The 23,192-nt window shown below is 42.5% G+C and overlaps 1 protein-coding gene across 5 annotated transcripts in view; it reads left to right on the forward strand.

The window, feature by feature from the left end:
- Positions 1 to 23,192, forward strand: part of LOC149312555 (potassium voltage-gated channel subfamily KQT member 1-like) — a 383,931-nt gene that overhangs the window by 57,894 nt on the left and 302,845 nt on the right. For all 5 annotated transcript variants that reach the window (XM_089524864.1, XM_089524859.1, XM_089524861.1 and 2 more), the window contains exons 5-11: positions 646 to 724; positions 1,487 to 1,583; positions 1,994 to 2,134; positions 6,495 to 6,605; positions 7,811 to 7,906; positions 9,516 to 9,641; positions 13,322 to 13,484. In XM_089524864.1, the coding sequence (XP_089380990.1) occupies positions 646 to 724; positions 1,487 to 1,583; positions 1,994 to 2,134; positions 6,495 to 6,605; positions 7,811 to 7,906; positions 9,516 to 9,641; positions 13,322 to 13,484 (813 nt within the window). The remainder of the gene's footprint in view (positions 1 to 645; positions 725 to 1,486; positions 1,584 to 1,993; positions 2,135 to 6,494; positions 6,606 to 7,810; positions 7,907 to 9,515; positions 9,642 to 13,321; positions 13,485 to 23,192) is intronic.

Genomic DNA, 23,192 nt, shown 5'->3' on the forward strand with positions numbered 1-23,192 from the left:
CTTACTTGATCACCCTAAAGTGAGATTAACAACTACTCACCAAAGAGCATATTTGGCAATGGCCCCTACGCTTTGGAATAACCTTCCGGAAGAGCTCCGACTCACTTCCACCTTGGATGCCTTTAAGAATGCACTGAAAACTTACCTATTCCGGCAAGCATACCCTCCTGATCTTTTATAGATTTGATGAAAAATTCTATCTCTTGAATAGGAGTATACTTTGGGATGTTAATTTGAGATTTTATATTGTATTAACTATTTTTTAGATAATGCATAGTTTTTATACTGTGATTTTAATACTAGAATTATTGTTGTTGAACTGTCTAATCTGACTGTAATACCACTTTGATCCATCAGGAGAGGTGGGAAAACATAAATAAAACATTATTATTATTATCTGCATACAATGAAATTATTCCTGACATTTTGCCAGCAGCTGCGGCTGGTATCTTCAGAGAATGCTGGCATGGAAGTGTGGGCGGGCGGGCAGGTAGGTTCCATGCGAGCCACCGCTGCTGGTGAAACCTCAGGTATAAACTCTTTTATAACACGGCCTCACAGCCTGAAAAAGCCACAAAAACTATTTTTGCCTTTTTCATTGCATGGTGTACAAGTCTATTAACATTTTTCAATATCTGTCAACAGATCTCATTGTTGTCATAGCTTCAATTATTGTTCTAAGTGTGGGATCAAATGGACAAGTGTTTGCTACATCTGCAATAAGGTATGTCATACAGTTTTATGTTGGCTGTGTGACTGGAAATCTCGAAATCTGCTAATAGTGAAACTTTTGAGTCAACTTAGATTATGCACAAACATTAATATTTCTATAAAATGTTTATTTGTTGTGGTAGTAGAAATAGCAATAATAATATAGAAGAAATTCTACAACACCATGTATGTACAGTGGGACCTTATTATCTGCTGTGGTTTGGTTCCAGGATCTCTTGTGGATAACAAAATCCGTGGATGCCAAGTCTCATTAAATATAATGGCATAGCAAAATGGTGCTCCTTATATCAAATGGCAAAATCAAGGCTTGCTTTATGGAATTTATACTTTTTTGGAATATTTTCAAGCCATGGATGCTTGAATACGTGGATAAAAAAAAATCCATGGATAAGGAAAGAAGGGGGGGAAAATGGAAGAAAATATACTGTTAACACAAAAGAGATATACACTGTTTAAGTGTAAGAAAGATATTTGTTATTGTTGCAAGTAGAATTGTGGGCAAAATCATTGCCATGTCTTGTTGATTAAAATTTTGTAGAATTTCCAGGGACCAGATAACTCAGGAGCTTGATCAGTTCCACAAGTTTCCTTTTAGCAATCTCAGATCTAAATACTATTTATTAGACTAATAGTACTGAAGTGCTCTCACGTTCCACTGAAATATTCAGAATGATGACTGAATTGTCAAGGATGGGTCATCTGTGTCGAATGGGTTCACTTCACTCTATAATGTTTTCAAAATTCTTTTTTGAAGGGGAATCCGGTTTCTCCAGATACTTCGCATGCTTCATGTAGACCGACAAGGTGGGACCTGGAGGCTCTTAGGATCTGTTGTATTCATACATCGTCAGGTGACAGAATATGATTCAAATATGTTTTGACAGTTATAGCGTTCTTGTGGTGATACAAAGTTTAGTGAAAAAATAGTATGCTTATGAATTTGCGTCAAGCAGAATGGGGAGCCCTCTGTTCTCAGGCCTGATGCAGTCCATTGGAGTTCTATACCCAGTTTGCCAGTTTCTTGATGGTCCTGTTTCCAATCAAAGTATTAATATGCAACTTTTATTAAGGTTTAAATGTATTTTATCACTAGTCGTGATGAAGTAGATCAGGGTAATGACTTGCTTACCCTGTGTTTATTAAGAATATTAAACATGTATGCATAATTTTAGAAACCAACTATGTTAATCTCTATACAGGATTTTAAAAATATTACCAAGAATCCAAACTTCCAATTAATAATTCTGTTTTTTCTTATTAGGAACTAATAACTACCTTATATATTGGATTCTTGGGACTGATCTTCTCATCGTATTTTGTCTACCTTGCTGAGAAAGATGCAGTGGATGAGGAAGGACAAACAGGCTTCTCCAGTTATGCTGATGCCCTCTGGTGGGGTGTAGTAAGTGGTTTTTTTTGCTTTTTATCCAGTCCTGGTAGTTTCTCTTTCTATCAGTGAAATATTCAGAAGCAGGTATTTGATTTTTTTCAAGTTATTAATGAGAAACTAGCTGAAAGATTTTGTGGCTAGGTATTAGAGGAAAATTTTCTAAATCATTTTTGAAAAAGTGAAGTGCTTGAGCTCCAGGGAATGCATTCCAGGGTCCACAGTAAATTGCTCAATTGCTTTTATTTCCCCTCCACCAATGTAGCCAGTGCTGCAAGCTTGGATTCCCCATTCCTACTCCTTCCTCTGCAATGTGGAAACTTCCCTAGTTGATCTTTCCCTCCTTGCCTGATCTTCTACACAGCAAACAGAGACAGGGGGAGAATATGGTGGAAATTATGGAAGCCCTGGAACCACTGAATCCAAAGTCTTCTCAGCATTCAACCATTTCCCCTGGCACCACCCAGAGGCTCTAACACCCAAAGTGGCAGTGGAGGAAAGAAGATAATTAGCCCAAAATTGGCTGTTTTAACACGTCTGCTCTTTTGACTCTGGATGAAACAGCGCAAAACACTCTGTATTTTTGCATGCCCTTAGGACTCCTTCCTAAATCTGTCAACACCACATAAATCTGTCAACACCATCATCACAATGTCAAAACTCACTGAACATGGCGTGGGGTGCAGACTACACCAGGTGACACCCTAGAGGAGGGGTGTCACCCATTTGGGCCCTCCCCTTTGGGACAGTAGGGGAGAATGCATGTCTTTCCTAGCTGCTCTGTCACTGGGCTTTCTCCCTGGGGATGATGTAGGAGAGGAGGGGAAAACACGTGTCCTTTCTGGCTGCTCTTTTGCTGGGATTTCTCCCTGTTGAGGAGGTCCAGTGATGAAGGGGGGGGGGCAAACATGCACCCTTCCTGGCTACTCCATCACAAGGCTTTCCCCCTGGGGAGGAGGCTCAATGATGGAAGAGGAGGAAGGGCTGGAGGGCACAAGTCCTAACCTCATTATTTACATCAGGGGTAGGCAACCTTTTTGAGCCGGGGGCCGGGTTGCTGTCCCTCAGACAACTGGGGGGCCGAAGCCAAAAAAAAATAATTAAATAATTTTTTTAAAAAAATTAAATAAATAAATAAATCGGGACAAATGTAGGACAACATTTTCAAATGGTGGACACTTTTTTAAAAAAAATTTGCTGATTTTTAAAAATTTTTTTAACATAAATGCATGTTTCTGAGGCTTCTATAGACAATTGCCCCCCTTGCCCTGCGCGTGGGAGGCCAAAGGCCCCGGCGGCAATCGGCGGCAGGACCGGGCTGGGGCCGGTCCCAAGGCCTCGCCGGGCCGCATCCGGCCCACGGGCCGCAGGTTGCCTACCCCTGATTTACATATATTAACCAATATGGGAAAATACCTTAAAGAAGAATAGTGAGCATAACTGTCCCTACTTATCAAAAGAGCTTTAGGGATGATCCAAAGAATTGTAGATCTATCAGTTTATTGAGTATTGAGGTTGCTCTCTCAGCTCACTCTCTCATCTGTGGTATTGTTGCTCAATACCAGTTGAGTCCATAACATAACATGACTTGGTTGTGGATGAAGGGGTTGACCTGGTTTGCATTATTGAAACTTGGGTAAATGAGCTTGGCCAAGTCTATCTGTCCCAACTTTCTCCACCTGGGTATTCAGTGCAGCACCAGCCTAGACTGGTGTCAAGGACTGTCCTTTCAACACCACAGTTTGGTGTACCAGCCTTCAGTATTTCAAATAGCAAGAATGGGATTCTATTCCCATTAACAGGTTAGCATTTCCACCTTTTTTAATTGGAGTAAGTTATCACTCAGAACATGTAAGACCGTTTCACTATTGCACCCTGACCAGACTGCAATGGGCCCAGATAATCTGTTTCCTCCAAGAGTATCTGAAGTTGTCCAGCCACCTTATGCTCAAGTAGCTTGCCAAAAAGATAGAGTAGGAGTTCTCATATTCCTCTGAATCCAATGAGATCCTCTTCAGGAGTGGGTCCACCACCATCTCCTTCTAAGCAGAAGGCACCACCTCCTGGACCCAAACAATCAATTCAACTCTGCTAGGTTTTGTCAGCCAAGAAGTGCAAGGGTCAAACTTACATATGGTGGGCTGAACTGCTTCAATTATCTTGCCTACCTCACCAGGCCTCAGGAACTCATACTGATCCTATGAAAACTGACCAGTTGGATCACTAGACAGTTGGATCACAGGACAGTTCTTCAGACTCTACAATAAGTATGGCATCAATGTGACATCAATTTCTGAATGAATATATCCTCCAAGTGCTTCATCCTCCAAGTGCTTAACAAATGTATCACAGCAAACAACTGAGGGTTCCACTCCGTACCTCTATGATGGATCTTGCTTTTGGAGCGGTGACAGATAAGGACCTCCGGGAGGTCACCGCCAATCTGGTCTTTCTAGATTGTGAAAGATTTTCCCCAGAGGATTGGAGTGTACAGGAAGGATGTATGGGAGGAGGCGTTCCTTCATGTATACTGGACCCAGGCCATGTAGGGCTTTATAGGTGATGACCAACACCTTGTACTGTGCCCGGAAGCTAATAGGCAGCAAATGTAGTGATTTTAAAATAGGTGTAATATGGTCGAACTTGGGTTTTCCGGCGACCAGTCTGGCTGCCATGTTTGTATCAATTGGAGCTTCCGGACAGAATTGTTTAATCCTTTTTTAGGGGTGTGGGGGGAATTGTATACAGTGGACCCTTGTTATACGCTGGGGTTTGGTTCCAAGATCCCCCGTGTATAACAAAATCCGTGTATGCTCAAGTCCCATTAAATATAATGACATAGCAAAATGGTGTCCCTTATAAAAACTGGAAAATCAAGGTAAATTTATACTTTTTTGGAACATTTTCAAACCGTGTATGCTTGAATCCATGTATAAAAAAATCTGTGTATAAGAAGGGCCGACTGTATATTGTATTTTTTTTTTAAAAAGGTTGTACGCTACTTTGATTGTGGAAACAAAAAGTGAGATATAAATTAAAGGTTTATTTATAAAGTTCCATTATTAAAGGTTGCCCCATGTACAGCGCATTGCAGAAATCAAGGCGAGAGGTTACTAGCGCATGTACTACCGTTTCTAGGTCCCGCTGCTCCAGGTAGGGGTGCAACTGGTATATCAGCCGAAGCTGATAACAGGCACTCCTGGCTGTCGCATCAATCTGAGAAGACAGTTGAAGCGACGAATCCAGGAGCACCCCCAAGCTGTGGATGCAGTCTTTCAGGGGAAGTGTGACCCCCATTTAGAACTGGCAAACTTATCTGGATGATGGCATTTTTCTCTGCAAACATCTTCCTTCTAACTCTTATGATTACTGTGAATGAAATGGTTAATGGGAATAGAATCCCATTCTTGCTATTTGAAATACAGAAGGCTGGTACACCAAACTGTGGTGTTGAAAGGACAGTTCTTGACACCAGTCTAGGTTGGTGCTGCACTGAATACCCAGGTTGACTTGGCCAAGCTCATCTACCCAAGTCTCAGTAATGCAAACCAGGTCAACCCCTTTATCCACAACCAGGTCATGTTATGTTATGGACTCAACTGGTATTGAGCAGCAATACCACAGACAAGAGAATGAGCTAATAGAGCAACCTGGATCTTGAACGATGGAAAAGGGCCAAAACACAGGATATGTTTCAAATATCCATCCTGCCTTAGCCTTACCTGGAGTTCCAATCCCCAGCATCATACCTCCCCCTGTCTGAGATTACACAAAGAAGGGTGGCTCATTCTTTCCCCCTCTCCCAGGATTTTCCCAAACAACTGTACAAACAGCTTAATTGAACTGTCAGTTGCTGGGAGTGCGGACAATTGGTGAGGGCTGCTACTTTCATGCCTTGCTTTTGAGCTTCACAGGAGCATCCACATGGACATACTTGGAAACAAGATGCTGGATTATATGGGCCCTGAATTTGTACAAGCAGGCCTCCTCTCTGATTCTGAGAAGCTGTTCAATCATGCAAAAAATGAAATGTGAATGAACATAATTGCCAGTGTAGTGTTTACATTTACACAAAGCCTTTTAACAAAACATACATTAAATCAGTTTCATATTATTATCATCAAAACATACCAGGATAAAACTGATCTCTTGGTCTGTCCACAGACTCTAGTGATCCTAGTGACTGTACTTAGGTTTGCTAATTCCAGTGTAGTATCTGTTTTCAGGCTTGTAAATAAACATGCGTTTAGAATAAACCAACACATTTCCAAAACATTCCATCTACAACTGAATTTTAAATCTACCACAAAAGAAAAAAAAAGTGAGGCGACCTTCAGACTATCTTTATTTACATTATTTCTTATGTATTGCATAGGTGACAGTTACAACTATTGGGTATGGTGACAAAGTGCCACAGACGTGGATTGGCAAGACAATAGCATCCTGTTTCTCAGTGTTTGCGATCTCTTTCTTTGCTCTTCCAGCAGTAAGTGAAAAAATGTTTTATATTTCCAATTAATTTCTTAACATTGCTCATTTCTTGAAGAAGCTGGTTGATGCATAAACTTTATATATTTTATTGGAAGGTATTTAGTTTATTGGCAGGAATTGTCTTGTTTATGGTCTATAGAGGTTGAGTCTCTCTTATCCAAAATGCTTAAGAGCAGAACTGTTCTGGATTTCAGATTTTTTACAGATTTTGGAATACCTGATTCACAAATACATACATAATGAGATATGTTGGAAATAGGATCCAAGTCTAAACACAAAATTCATTTATGTTCCATATACCCTTGATACACTGGGCCTGGAGGTAATTTTATATTTTGAATACTTTGTGCATTAATCACCAGAAAGCAAAGGTGCCACTATGTCAAACACCCATGAAAAATGGATTTTGGAATTCCAGATAAATGCAGCTAAAAAAGTCAATGGGATTCTAGGCTGCATCAGTAGAAGCACAGTATCTAGATCAAGGAAAGTAATAGTACCACTCTATTCTGCTTTGGCCAGACTTCACATGGAGTACTGTGGTCAGGTCGCTACAATTCAAGAAGGATGTTGACAAGCTAGAGCGTGTTCAGGAGAGGGTGACCAAAATGGTGAAAGTTCTGGAAACTAAGCCCCATGATAAGAGACCTAGGGAGACATGTATGTTTAGCATGGAGAAGAGAAGGTTAAGAGGTGTTATGATAGTCCTGTTTAAGTATTTTAAGGGATGTCATATTGAGGATGAACCAAACTTGTTTTCTGCTGCTCCAGAGAATAGGACCCAGAGCAATGAATTCAAATTATAGGGAAAGCGATCCCAGCTTAACATTAGGAAGAACTTCCTGACAGTAAGCGTTGCGACAGTGGAAGACTCCCTCGGAGTGTGGTGGAAGTCTTTAAACAGAGGCTGGATAGCCATCCGTCGGGGGTGTTTTGATTGTGAGCTCCTGCATGCCTGATCGGGGTTGGACTGGATAGTCCTTGTGGTCTCGTCCAACTCTATGATTTTATGATTCCAGGAAACTCAACCTGCATAGCATATGTTGAGTATTGAAATGATGGGAGGGGTAGGGAGTGGGAGATGGCTTATTGGAAATTCAGCACCTTAGAGTGTTTCTTTCACACATACACACACACACACACAAAAACAAAACACTAAAGGAGGATTTCTTTATCAAATTACTTTTTGTTGGCTTTCAGGGGATCTTGGGTTCTGGCTTTGCGCTTAAAGTACAACAAAAACAACGCCAAAAACATTTCAACAGGCAAATACCTGCGGCAGCATCTCTAATTCAGGTACAAATACATTTATTAACATTTCACAGCTCCAAGAAGAAAAAAAGAGAAAATTACAGAGAGCAATAAGCTGCTGAATTGGTGCTAACTAGGGATTTAGGAGAACTGAGCTCAAATCTCATCACATATGTACGTATGTAGAAGGCCATTCTGGTGAATTGAGGAAAGCAGCAAAGCTTTCCCTAGGTCATAGCACTTGCATGCCTCCTGGTGGCTAGATTTCTTTCAGAACATAGTTACATAGTGATGCTAATGGGTACAGAGAGTGGCAGGGAATTGTATGACATGCCCCTTGATGTACCTTCTATGACTCCGTAATTCTGTTTGAGAACAAATATTAGATCCTAAGCTTGAAATTTAGATGAGAATTTTATAATACTCCCTAACAAACAAAGGATTAAAAACTGCAAACAGAGATGGTGTGAGGCCAATTTTGTGTGCGTGTGTGTGTGTGCATGCATGTGAACGTGCATGTCTACAAGTCACTTGTTAACTTGAGGTGACCCCATGAGTTTCATAGCATTATCTTAGACAAGGAATACTCAGAGGTGGTTTTACCAGTTCCTTCCTCTGAAATAAAGCCTATATCACTTGGCATTCTTTGGTACAGTAGTTTCCTATCCAAGTATTTAACCAGGTCTGACCCTGCTTTGCTTGCAATAACAGATGGCAACTGGTACCTGTAAGGTATTTAGACTGTGCAGCCAATTTCACATAGCCCTTCTGAAATATTCCTGAGCTCTTTAACTATTACTATACATGTGAAAAAAACAGAAAAGCAGTGTTAAGTGCACTTCTGTAAGGTTTACTAATTCACCACCTTCCTGGTAATGTGAGAAGGTGAATTTATTGTCACATTTCAGTGCTCCTGTGTTCATGGTATCACTTTCCATTTGAAGTTCATATTTAGTATTCTGTCTTTGGTGCTATGGCAAGACTTAAATGAAGAACAAACTTGTGAATGACAATTCGGATAATTTAGTATATGGTCACTGACCTGTGAATGTTGGTAATATGCATTAGTTGAAACAGGAAATAATTCACCAGAGGAAAATAAGATGTAAATGCAGCTCCTGGAATTTCAGCATAAGAATGTATTGAACTGTCTTGCTGATATTCTGGCTTTCATTTTTAAAGCTCTAAATATGTTAAATGTTTAATGAAGTAATAAACTGCACACTATTTATACAATATGTAGAATATAAGAGAAGAATAAAATTGTTTGGGGAATATCTATTTTTTTCTTAAGGCCAGTGATAGTAAGGTTTACTAATTCACCACCTTCCTGGTAATGTGAGAAGGTGAATTTATTGTCACATTTCAGTGCCTTTTGCCGCTTCCCCGCAGCCTGGAAAGCGGCGGATCGGGGCCTCAGCAGCTGCCGCTCTAGCCGCTGAGGCCCCGATCCGGCGGGGAAAGGGGCGGGTGCAGGCAAATAGTTTAGTCATCTTGGTTTCTATGAAGCCTTCAGGCTTGATTTGCTCTAAAACCTATTACAAATATACAAATTATTTGTAGGTGAAGTAACATTAGTTGCTTAGGTTGGAGAAGTCTGAAATTATTTCACCTTTTATAATATTAGCAGTGCTTTCTTTTTAATCTCCTGCAGACTCTGTGGAGGTGTTATGCAGTAGAGAAATCATACAGCTCCACAGCTACATGGAAGATCTATGTCACATCAACTCAAAACACAAAGAAAACAACAGTGCCATCCAGCCCACTTCTCCGAAAACAGGTCAGCACATTCTTTTCTTACATTTATACCCCATCTTTCCTCCAAGGAGGTCAATGCAGCATGTTTTCCTCCCTTTCCATTTCATTGCTACAACAACTCTATGAAATAAGAGAGGCCGTGAGAGTGTTACTGGCCCAAGGCCTTCACAGTAAGCTTCAAGTATTACACCAAGAGAGAAAATAAAAGGGACGCCCAAGAAAAAGGAAATACCAAAGAGGATTTCTAAATCACATTGGGCATGTTGCACTTTTCCAGCTGTTGTTCCCAGAATTCTTCACCATTGTCATGTTGGTGTCAGTCCCGTCCCCTGGACACCTAATACTAGTATGGAAGGAAACCACAGTATCAGCTCCTCTAGCACTATTTCAGATGTTGTAGTATATCGTTTGCATGACAGTCTTCAAATTAAATGAAATTAGAGATATGATGCCTTGTGGGGGGAAATCCAGAAAAATTGATGGGGAAGGTCCCCTCCCCAGTTTATTTCCAAGGCCTTGCTTTTCTAGAAAAAATGGATTATGAAATATTTCTTTTAGAATGACAAATAACATGTTTAAGAGTAGGTTTTCATATATTACTCCCCCTTTCACAATTTCTAAAATATACATTTTATACAAAGTACATTTTTATGTAACAGTTTTTAGAGCACTACTATTCAAAATGGTGGTCCCTAGCCAGGTGCCAGTGCCTGAGCCTGCCAGTCTGTGTTGAGTTTCCAGAAAAGAAATAATACTTTTTCTCAGAGGACACAAATATGTCAGATGGCAAAGGGAGCCAGTTCCTTCACATCAAAGAGGCTGAGAAGCACTGATGTACTTTGTCACATCTTTGGATTGCCTGCTTTCCTTTTTCTCACTTCTTTTTATGAGTCTGAGGGTTTTATGTTTGCTTGGCTCCAAGGAAAACTAATTTACTTGTTTCTTAATATTTACTATTTCTTTTGTTTGTGCCAGTTTTGATTTGATTTTTGTAAACTGGCAAAACGTAAGAGGCTTCTTAAAGTTCAGTACATTGTAGTTGAACATGTAAGAAAAATAGTTGGTTTTTTTAAAAAAAAATCATTTTGTAGTTATTTTCTGAATAAACTATATTTTAAAATATACAACATTTGCTATTTTTTGCCAAGTTATACATAATGCATTTTATGTTCTCAAAGTAATAAAGTGGTTTTCAGTGGTTTAAGTGGGGTTTTTTTTTACATTTTTGCAATTTTTCTGAACACCCTCACCAAAAAACCTCAGAACAAAACCATGCCTCCTTCCCCACAGTGTCAAGTTTCCTAAAATTTTACATATGTAATGAAATACATCCTCTGTGCAGTCACCATACTTTGGACTGCATAAATGCACCATTTCTTTGCCACTTTGTGTGATGTAGCCAACTTGAAAAGACCTGCCAGGGACTTCATGGCTTGTTTTATGGAAACTTGGCTGGGGGAGGATAGCAATGTGATCTGGGCTAAGACTCTCCCAGCCAAGTATACTGTCAAGGAGCAGGTGAGGGGAAGTGGGCGAGGGGGAGGAATTGCCTTAGTCCATAAAAGTACCATCACCTTGACAAGGAAACCTGTCCGGAAAACAGATCACATTGAATGTATTTACCTGACTCTGAAGGCCAGGGACAGCTTGGGGATTCTGTTGGTCTACCATCCACCCCATAGCCTAACAGACTCCCCGGCCAAGCTGACACAGCTGGTATCGGAGCTGATGCTGGAGTCTCCCAGGCTTCTTGTCCTGGGGACTTGAACATCTCCTTCAAGGCCGGCTCATCAGATCCATCAGGTGCAGCTTGGTTGTTCATGGACTCCATGACAGCCATGGGCCTGTCCCAATTGATATCGGTGCCAACACGTTGTGAAGGTAATACGCTCGATGTGGTCTTTAGTACGGAACAGGAACTGTCATGGATGGATCATTTCTGTGTCCCTACCTGGAACGAAAGGACCTTGAAGCAGTGGTATTTGCGCTGGTAATCTCTCGATTTCTGCAACACGCTCTACATGGGGCTACCTTTGTACCAAGTTTGGAAGCTTCAATTGGTTCAAAAAGCGGCTGCTAGATTGTTCACTAGAACACCTAGATCTGACCATATAACATCTGTATTAAAATCCCTTCACTGGTTGCCAATCAGTTTCCGGGCACAGTACAAAGTGTTGGTCATAACCTTTAAAGCCCTACAAGGCTTGGGCCCGAGTTAGTTGAAGGAACGCCTCTCCCTACATAATCCGCCCCGCACTCTCAGAACATCCGGGAAGACATAAGTAAACTTTCAATATTATTATTATTATTATTATTCCACATTTCATAATTGAAGCTAGAACCAACATCTTCAGGATACCGAGTGTAATAGTTCCAGGAAGATCAAAGACTCTCAGAGCAGATCCAGAGACTGACTTTATGGCATAGATGCTACAGAACTAGAGAGTTGCAAGGGACTATGTAGTCCATCCCACTGCCATGCTGGAATACACAACTGGAGCACTCCAGAGCCTCAGTTTGAAACTTCCAAAAAAGAGAGTTCACCACCTTCCAAGGCAATCTGTTCTACTGCAAAACAGCTCTTCCAATAGAGATATTCTTCCTAATGTTTAGTTGACATCTCTTTATTATAATTGTTGTGGCTTCCTTGGAGATACTAGCAGGACCAGAGTGTTTTGAGCAAGTTTGATATACCTGCAGCTCCGTTGGCCAATTGCTCATTCTCTGATAGACATCCAAGCCAGCTCAGAGACTCAGCCCTTTTCCTGAAACCAGACTACTCATTTGCATGCCCCCACCCCCATTGGCTTTGGCTGCCTGGCTTCTGACTGATACCCTGGCTCTTGACCTTTGGAGTGCTAATTGACCACCTGGTGTCCCATTTCTCCAATTATACCAGTAATTTGAATTTGTTGCTTTGTGTCCTACTCTCTGGAACAGCAGAAAGCATCTATCTCAAATATTTAAACAGAGCAATCATGTCACCTTTTGACCTCTTCTCTTCTCCAGGCTAAACAACCCAATTCCCCAAGCTGCTCCTCATAGGGCATGGTTTTCAGATCTTTTACCATTTTGGTCACCCTCCTCTGGACATGTTCCAGCTTGTCAATATTCTTCTTGAATTGTGGTGTCCAGAACTGGACAATATTCCAGGTGAGGTCTGACCAAAGGAGAATAGAGTGATGCATTCTGAAATTGCATTGGCTTTTTTTAATCACTGCATTACACTGTTGATTCATGTAGTTTGTGGACTACCCAGATCCCAGATCTTTTGCATATGTACTTCTTTCAAGCTAGATATCACCCATCTTATATTTGTGTATTTCCTTTTTCCTGCACACATGTAGTTCCTTACATTTATCCTTGTTGAAATTCATTTTGTTAGTTTTGACCCAGATCTCTAATCTGTTAAAGTCAATTTGTATTCTGATCCTGCCTTCTGGGATAGTTGTGGTATGCTCCTATGATAGGCCCATATGCACAGAAAGGGCAGAGATACATAACATCCATAATAGTATATCAGGTGTACAATAATGTAGTCTGTGGGTTTTCACTTCTTGATAGCCCTGGGATGAAAATACATGCTATTTTAATAAATGTATTTTGCAGAAATCATATCTTGGTTATACATTGCTTCTTTCAGTCTGAAATCTTGTTATGACATTTTTGTATCAAAAAATTGTCTTCTGCTCTTTATTACAGAGCAGAAGATACAAGAGAAAGGGAAAACCAGGGCGTGATAATGGTTCCACACCTATAATGAATACTGGAGAGACAGCTTTGTCAGTTCCACAGATTACTTATGAACACATTGATGATCGAGAAGAGAAGAAAGAGCTGAGCTTCTACCTTGATGAACCTGGAGGTAATTTTTTTTACAGGGACTTCCTTAAGTGGTTGTCAGTCACATGTTCTCTTTACTGTCATTGGCTTTATTCACACTGAGAAAAATCCTGGGGGTGGGAGTTACCAGTATCATTGCAGGTGACAACTTACATGATAGATTTTGTTTCCATAGGAAAACAATCCCTACATATATAAATATAGTTGACAGAAAGAAAAGGTGTATCTCAGATTCCGTTAAAGAACTTTTGTTAAGAGCAGTGCACCAGTTTTATTGTTTGTTTTTGTTTGGTGGGGTGGGGGAGCTCTTCCAGGCACTAGACACCCAAGTAAGGAAGATAGATTTAAAAAGAGAAAAGAAGGCCAATAAAGTTACACAAGTGTGTCATGTACTGCCAGAGGGGCAGTTAGAAGAGAAGAGATTAGCCTTAAAGAATGCAAACTCCCATGTAAAGAAGGGAGGTTTAAAAGGACAAAGGAAGGCCAGTGAAATTAGATGAGTGTGTTATGGTCTTTGAGAAATGAAGAGCCAGTTCATGGGGGCTCATAACTGCCTTGTTCTGGGGAGTTGCAACTTATGAATAGAGCTAGATTTTCATAGGATTCATACTCCTAATGAAGGGGCTTTGATGGAACTTATGTTAGAGAAATAAAACACAGTTTCAGGTGAAAACAAGTCAGTGAGCGAACTGGAACAAAGACAACTTGTAACAAGTGAAGTAATGTACACATTGTAACAACAAGCTTTGAGAACCAACTGCAAAAAGATAATAATAATAATAATAATAATAATAATAATAATAATAATAATTGGCAAACCAATCCGGGCGGTTAACAACAACAGTAAAATATAAAATATAACAATTAAAAACACTTTATCCCTCCCCCCCTTAAGACAATATTAAACAGTATAACATATTAAAACACAATATCAAAGCATAAAAACAACAATTAAAAACTAAAAACCCTGATGTCTCTCTGTTGATCCTCAACCATCACTAAGATGGGGCCACGGGAGGAATGAGGGAATCAGGGAACCTGGGCCGGGATGGTTAATCTGGAAAGGCCTGCCGGAAGAGATCCGTCTTGACCGCTTTTTTAAAGCTGTCTAATGATGTTATCTGACGGATCTCATCTGGCAGGTCGTTCCAGAGTTCCAGAGATACAATTTTTTTGTTTGTAAACAAAAGTTATTTTTCATATTGTTTACAAAGGAGTGGCTTGAAGTGATTTATAAATAACAACATCAAAAGTATGCTACCATAAATATAAAAAAGTTAATAGAAAAGGATACTGGGTGCCCATATCTGAGTCACTTATTAAGTGAGTGGACTAGGATAAGAATTGGGGCCAATGGGAGGACTAAGGAATAAAGAGATAGTTCTGAGGGAAGAAAAGCCTCAAACTACAGTTGGCCCCTGGAACTCATGGGTGATCCGCTCTGGACCCCCACAAGTTCCAAAACTCGTGCATATTAAATCCCAATAGGCTTGAATAGGGTGCGTGCATGAAGGGTAAGTGCCACAGGTGCACACCCCATTGATGTTAATGGTGGTCATCCCTCCGTGGATTTTCAAGTCCACAGATTTAAAATCTGCAGACTTGGAGGAGTGACTGTATATACTATAAGACAGGAGAAGCATCCTGTGTAACTCAGTGGTCACAAACAGCTATGGAAATATGACTCTGTTGTCACAACCATGTGCTTCTGGGCTTCCAATGTGATGGAGATGCCTCTCTTCCCAAGGAAGGCTATACTGTCTCCTTTGCCCTTCTTTCACTTTTAAGTGAAGAATCATGTAGGACTTGAGCTATGTTGCTGTTGGAAGGCTTTTTACTGATTGGGAACCACTCACTTTTTAAGGATATGTTTTAATTATTTTAAAATTTGTTTTCATGTTTTAATTTTGCATTTTATTTTTACTCTTTTACATTTTTATTATTTGTTTTTGCTAAAAAGTTGAAGTACAAAGTACATACATACATACAGAATCAGTAGTTCTTGGGTGACATTAACTACACCAGTGTAGGATGTAGCTGCAGTATGGTGGCAGGACTAGGAAGACCACTGGAGAAGTGGCTGTTAAGGAAAGAAGGGAGATTTGCCTTGCATGTGCTTGTCAAAATAACCACAGAACACCAACATGGGAGAAAGGCCACAACTTTATTAAACCATTGGTAGGGTCGGCACAAAGCATAAGGTCAGGATCTGTGCAATCAAACAACCACCCTGTTGTTTGATTATCCAAAGCCGGGTCCCAACCCGGTGCTTGGGATGACCTAGGGGCTAAGGAACACCGCTTGAGCGCAAACCATGCCTTGCGTTCCCCAATTCACAAAGCCCCTAGTCACCGGGAGGCGCACCTGCGTTCTGGCCCCCGCAATGGCCAGACGCCTTCGCTCATTGCCCCCGGGTACCTTGTGACTCCCAAACCAGAACTCCATAGCCCTGGTACCACCAACGTTCAGATCCTGGCCTATGCTGCCGCCACAAAAGGCCTACTCAGAGGCCTGCCGCCAACCCTGCCAAGAGCGATTTAATGTCCGCCACATTGATCCAAATGTGGGCGAACATAGCCAGCAAAAGCCTTGGATCTCCAGCGTCCCACTTGCTTGATATCCCTGGCCGGCATGCCAGCCCCAGAAGCAGCAGTGGCCGCACCAATCCGAAAAGAATGTCCACCAAACTCCCTGGCAGGGAGTCCCAAACTTGAAATGACCATTTTGAGAACAGAAACAAATTGGTATCTTGTAAGGGGAGAGCCATCCACATGTATGAAAAGAAATTTGGCCAACAAAGGCCTAACATCCCAAAAGAGTCGAAGAGCTATAACTGGGCAAACAGGTGAACCACGAAAACGACGTAGCACCACATTCTGGCCAACCCCTAACTGGTCGCACTTGGAGCGACGCAAAGTTAAAGAGACACCGTGCTTTATAAATGTTAAGTCAGAAGCACGCAGTGCCCTGCCGGATAAATCGCTCTTGGACCCAGCAACTATTTCGCCTAAACGAAAGGCGCCAAAAAAGGCCACTGAAAATGCAGCACAAAACAGCTGAACTTCGTATTTTGAAGAACAAATAACAGGAAGAATAGCACAAATTTTACAGAGCAATTGTAAACATATAGGTCGTCTTGTGTCCTTATTAGAAGCATAAGCACGTTTCCAACCTTCAACCGCCCTTTTTACCAAAAAGGAGGCACATGGATCAGCAAATCCCCCAGCCTTAGAGAAAAAAGAAATACCAGCCAAATGGATGGACATCGTCTTAGGAGCCACATTATTGTGGCGTAGCCAAACTAAAAAACGCAAAACCACCTCGGTGGTCAAAGGCCAAACATGCTGAGTTCTAGAGCAATTAAAATAATCTGCCAGCTTTCTTATGGCATTTTTGTAAGTCATTAAAGTGGAAGGAGCAATGGATCCCAAAATCCCGTCCATTATTTCAGACAGCCAACCTCCCACATTGAAGCAGGACATTGGGTAGGTTGAAGGTCTGCCTCCGGGGCTAATTGTCGAAATCGCTGAAACTGAAAACGAGAAATTGCATCAGCAATGCCGTTATCTAAACCAGGAACATGTTTAGCTAGGAAGGAAATATTGTTAATCAAACAACACAACACAAACTTCCTTAACAAACTCACTACCCTCAGGGATTTTGCTGACTGCTTGTTGATAATTGACACCACAGCTTGGTTGTCGCACCAGAAAAGGACTCTCTTATTTGAAAATTGAGAGCACCAAATGTGAATGGCCACAACAATGGGAAAAAATTCCAAGAATGTCAGATCCCTGAGAATGTCTGACCCTTGCTAGGCCTCAGGCCAGCGCTCGGCACACCAGTGGCCATTGAAAAATAAACCAAAACCGATGCTCCCAGCTGCATCTGAATGAACCTGCAAAGAATCATTAATGTGCCAGGTTCTCTGCCAAATGGCAATACCGTTGAAACTCTTGAGAAATTGGAGCCAAATGTGAAGGTCATCCTTAACACCTTTTGTGATCCTAATGTGATGGTGCGGCAGCCGAGGACCTGCTAAAGATCTGGCTAATCTAGCACAAAAAGCTCTGCCAGGAGTCACCACTTTGCATGCAAAATTAAGATGTCCCAGCAGGGACTGAACCTGCTTAAGCGTAAGCTTGGGAGCCTGGAGAGCATGCTTCAAAAGTTCACATAGCACAACAATTTTTGAATGAGGTAAGGAAGAAAAACCATTGACCGAATCTAACTGAATGCCTAGAAAGGACATGGCCTTAGCTGGACCCTCCGTCTTGTCAGCCGCAAGCGGAACCCCAATTTCCGCAGCTAGGGAAGAAAAGGCAGTTAATAAATCCAGACACATGTTAGAATTAGCAGGGCCAACAAACATAAAATCATCCAGATAATGAGTAACCAAAGATGAAGAAGCCCTACGCTTTAACTCCCACTCCAAAAAGGTGCTAAAGGTCTCAAAGGCTGAGCAGCTGATGGAGCAGCCCATAGGCATAGCCTTGTCAAAATAAAATTGACCTTCAAATTGGAAACCAAGGAAATGAAAATCGTCCGGATGAACCGGAAGGAGTCTAAAAGCTGACTGAATGTCACACTTGGCCATAAGAGCACCTTTGCCGCAGGACCTGACCAAGCGAACTGCGTGATCAAATGAAGCGTATTTTACTGAGCAAAGCTCATCGGGGATGGCATCATTGACAGAAGACCCTGGAGGGTGAGAAAGGTGATGGATAATCCTGAACTCCCCAGGAGCTTTTTTGGGTACGACACCCAAAGGAGACATATGAAAATTATCAAAAGGAGGGGAAGGGAATGGGCCAGCAACCCGCCCCGCCTGGATCTCCTTATTGATCTTTAAACGGAGTACATCAGGCATGGATCTGGCAGATAACAAGTTCTTGGGAAACTGATGTGACAAATGACCAGAAACGGGAATCCTAAACCCAAATACAAAACCATTGGCCAAATAGGAGGCAGCTTGTTTATCAGGATAAGCTTCCAACAGTGGAATAAGAGCCTTAGGATTTACCGGAGAAAAGGCTAACGAAAATTCTAGAGTGGTAACAACCGAATTATTTTTGGCTCCCTGCTTGACCGGCACTTGGCCCCCCGGCCCCATCGCCTTTTCCGGTGGTTGAAGAAGCAGAGCGCCCCCCTCGAAAGGGCTGGGATGCTTGAGCAGGACGGGAACAAGAAATTTTAGGGTGGGACCCTCTACAATTAGAACAACAATGCTCATATTTACATTGAACACGAGTACAACGACTGGAATTGTAATCCCAACAAGACAGAAACTTAGAGTTCTTCTTAACGGGCCCTTTTTGAGAGCCCTTGAGCCTCGCAGATGTGCCCACTTCCAAGAGCCAAATCTCGTGATGAAGAAGGTCCCAATGTTCACGAGAGTTCTGTGAGGCATGTTGGCGAAAAGCGGCATCATAGGCAATAGCAGCTGCATCTCCAGCGAAAACCCTGGCACGCTGGACGTTCAAAAGATGGCTAAGCAGATGCCAAGCACGCTCAGGGAACGCCATGGAGACTACAGCCGCAAAGATGGTGAAGCCCTCCAACCAATTAGAAAAAGTAGGCTCAGCCGGAGCCACCTTGGGCTCATGTCTGTTCTTTTTGGTTGAAGTGACAGCAACCGCCTCCTTTCCTTTAGGTTGCAGCAAGGTAAAAACATCTACGTAGCAACCTCTAAGAAGGTTGTTACGTATCTTCTTAAACAGATGAGCTCCAGGAGGGCGCTCTCCAGGAGAGCAAACCGGGAATTCAGCTGCAAGAGGATCAACCCAAACTCCTTGCACCCCTGGTCGCCAAGCTCGCTTCTTAATGGCCCACCGCGGCAAACCCGGGACCATGGCATGGTCGACCCAAAAGCCATCCCTCCCCACTGGCACATCAGGTTGAAAACCACCTGTAGAAGCTGATTGTACAGAACCAGCCATCCGCACTCTCCGTCGCTTCCTCTTAGCCTTGTGCTTTCTCTTCCTCTCCCGGCGCCGTTGTGTCGCTGAAACTCCGGAAAGGTCGTCCTCATCCGATGACGATGATGATGAACTGGAACTAGAAGAGCTGGATGAGCTGGAAAGCTGAACCTCCTGACAACGGGAAGCAGCGCCGTACGACTGAGGGCCTTGAATAGCTGAAGAAGTGGATGGCTGTACAGACACGCTGGCATCCTGTTGTCTTGGCTGAAACACCGGAACTGCAGGCATCGACGTGTAGGGCATCCGACCAGCATCAACAGCATGCTGAATGAATTCAGTGATGGATCTGGATAAGTTGGCAATAGCATCCGGATTCATCCCGGCAGGAACAGCCGGCTGTGCAAAGTCTGGCACAGGAGGAATGCTCACACTGTGCGGGCCAACATGAGCAGATGTAGTAATGGGAGACCCATGACTGGAGGCCTGAGACCGACTCGGCAAAACAGGAGGATTTATAACCGACCGAGCCTTACGAGCCTCAATCCTTTTTGACCTTTTTGGAGACATCTCGGTTCAGATGTAAAAACAAGCAACTGCTAAAAAGGCAGTATACAATCAGAGGCACTGGCAAGCAGAATTGATCAAAGTGTGGAAAGATCCCCACACAGCAAATGTCCAAGCCAAAAAGCACTAAGAAAAGTGTCCAATCACTGCCAAAGTAACCCAAAGGGTTAAAAAGGGGAGGGGGAAACAAGAATAAAGCCCCTTAGTTCAGCAAAATGGCGATTCCCGCCAAAATTCAAATTCAAAATGGCGCTCCCGCCAAAAAAAAAAAACAAAATGGCGCTCCCGCCAAATTAGGGGCTAAAATGGCGGCTCCCGCCAAAACTGGGGCCCGAGAATGAGGCCTGGCTCCAGTAGCCGCCCCTTAATGGCGCCTCCTACCCCCAACAAGCACCCTAGGGGGTGGGGGGACTTACCCCAATGGCCGCCGGGCCGCGGAGAAGCCGGCAAAAAGGAGGCCGTGGACCAAGGCAGTTGCGCCCGGTGGAATGGGGGATCCGGGGAGGGAGCCTCCCTGAACCACCCCACCCCACCAACCTTGGCCCAGTCGGCCCCCAAAGGAAGGGAGAAGCTCAATGCTAACTCCCTTCCAAGCTTGGCTCCGAACAGCTCGAAGCCAAGCGCCGACTGAAGGGGAGAGGCCTCCAAGCAGCAATATATACTGCTTGGCCCTTCCCCTCTGCGTCCTTTGCGGGGCCCCGCCCCCAAGGCCGAGCCCACCAATGGGCAGCCTTGGAGGACCGGAAGCCCCGCACCAGCAAGCCCGGCTCCCAGAGCGTCCCTGGGCCGGAAGGGCCGCCCCTTCCGGCCCTCCCAGCCAATTGGGAGCCGGGGCAAGCCCCAGAGCACACTGGGGCTTCTAGTTTTGCTGCGCTGCAGCGGCAAAGCAGTCTGCCCCGCGATCGGGGCGACTGCATTTTGTTATGGTCACCACCAAGAGGTAATGCTGCTTATAAGCATCCTATATTTCCAGTGCTGGTCTTTTGGGAATAGGGGCACATCAAAGCTGAAAATGCTCTAGGAAGCCTGGTTTGTGAAATTGTCTGTCTCATGGCACAAACAATTTTGCAAGCCCGTCTTCCTAACTGCTTTCAGCACCAAAGTTCCACATGGAAAGTTAGCACTGGAGAAATAACTGGCTTGGCGGTAGCATATTCCTTTTTCTAGTGAAGAGCATATTCTTTGACAACAGCTGTGTAACCTGGGTAAAAGTGCACTAATGTAATAGACCATTATTCTGGGATAAAGCAATGGCAGAATCTCAGGCAGAAATACATACATAAGGACACACACATAAGGCAGAGGAGACAAGAATCTCTAAGCTTTTAGAGGGATGAGGGAGTAAATACCTTGGTATGCTTTGGTTTCCAAAACACTAAAAGAGAACAGGCTTGTGTGGTAGGCTTCCCATGTAATGGGTTCTGGAGTTTGGCTGCAATAATAATAATAATAATAATAATAATCCCACTGTTCTATGTGATAAGAAACTATATATCAGACAACAGTGGAATATAAAACAAGAACGTTTCAGCAAATCTCAGTAGGTGAGGACAATCCTATCCCGGAAGTACATTGAGCCTAAAAACCTTTAAGGGGCTTAAAGCTGTGTTCATTAGTAGTTTTGGTTTTAGAAGATGGTGACTAGCAGTGGAACAGCATTGAGAAGGTGCTTGACTCTTTCCTGTTATAGCAGTTTTTTCTATGTTAAATTGTATTAATCTCAAAATAAATATACACATCAGTATTGCAACAAGGACAAACTCTCTCCAGCTCTTTTGTTACTTTCAGTTTACACTAAGGGCGATACATTTTTAAGACACAGAACATTGATTACTTTTCTTTTGGCCGCTCAACTTGAAGTGGCCAAATCTTGGAAAACAGGACTTGTATCCCTTGATAACTGGTGGAAAAGAGTCTGGGACCAATGGCTAATGGAGAAACTATTAGATAAAATGGAATGTAATTTAAAACAACCAAACCAAGAACCCTTCTATGAAAAATGGCTTTCTTTTATTGGTTTTGTGAATACAAATTTTATAATCATCCATCTTCTAACTTGCCAGTGGTCACTATGGTCCGATCTATTTCAAACAATTTAAACTATATAGGACTATATATGTGTGATGTTTTCAAAAGTTTTGAAAGTTTATTTTATAATTGTAAGATTTTGTGGGGTTTTGGCAATCCTTTACTGTTCTGTTTTTTTTAAAAAAATAATCTCTTAATAATTTTGTTTTTTAAGAAAGGACTCTCTTCCCACTTCTCATATCTAAGAATTGCCCACCAACAGTGCCTCCTTTCCTTTTCAGGATTCTGTTATGTTTCTAGTCTATGTCCATCTTGTTACCCTGACCTATCCCTTGCACCACCTTACCTGATTCATAAACAACAAAAAGACTCATATTTGCATACTCCTGGCACCTCACCCCAAGGCTCACCTCACAGGCCAATGAGATCAGGGACACAGGTCTGTGTAGAACTGTGTGTAATGTGAGCAATATAAGAAATGAACTAGTTATATTCATTTGGTAATTTTGGAGGGTCCTTGCTAAGACTGGAATGAATAGAAACCCTGGAATGACTAGATATCCCTTGGAACAATTCTGAGTAATTACCTGCATCTGTGTCCATGTGTCCCTGTTCATATTATTTGTGGGACTTCAATATTCAAGGAGACACTTCATTAGCAAGCTTGTTTTCTGCTGCTCCAGAGAACAGGACTCGGAACAATGGATGCAAGCTCCGGGAAAAGAGATTCCACCTCAACATTAGGAAGAACTTCCTGACAGTAAGGGCTGTTTGACAGTGGAACACACTCCCTCGGAGTGTAGTGGCATCTCCTTCCTTGGAGGTCTTTAAGCAGATGCTAGATGGCCATCTGCTGGGGATGCTTTGATTTGGATTTCCTGCATGGCATGGGGTTGGACTGGATGGCCCTTGTGGTCTCTTCCAACTCTATGATTCTATGATTCTGTTTTTTTTACATCCTGGAAGTTTTTAAATTTGGAAATTGTGAAAGCTCCTCCCACTCATGTAGCTGGAGGGACTTTGGATTTGCTCCTGTTTAAGAACCTAGGTATTGAGCTGGTTGAGGTTACAGATGCAGGAATATAGCAATAGCAAGTACATTTCTATACTGCTTATTAGTGCCCTTAAGCACTCCCTAAGTGGTTTACAAAGTGTAAGTTAATTGCCCCCAACAATCTCCGTACCCATTTTAGTAACTTTGGAAGGATGCAAGCCTG

This window comes from Sceloporus occidentalis, unplaced genomic scaffold (assembly GCF_023333645.1).
Source record: "Sceloporus occidentalis isolate IW3139 unplaced genomic scaffold, rSceOcc1.0.p SCAF_5, whole genome shotgun sequence".
NCBI classification, from domain to species: domain Eukaryota; kingdom Metazoa; phylum Chordata; class Lepidosauria; order Squamata; family Phrynosomatidae; genus Sceloporus; species Sceloporus occidentalis.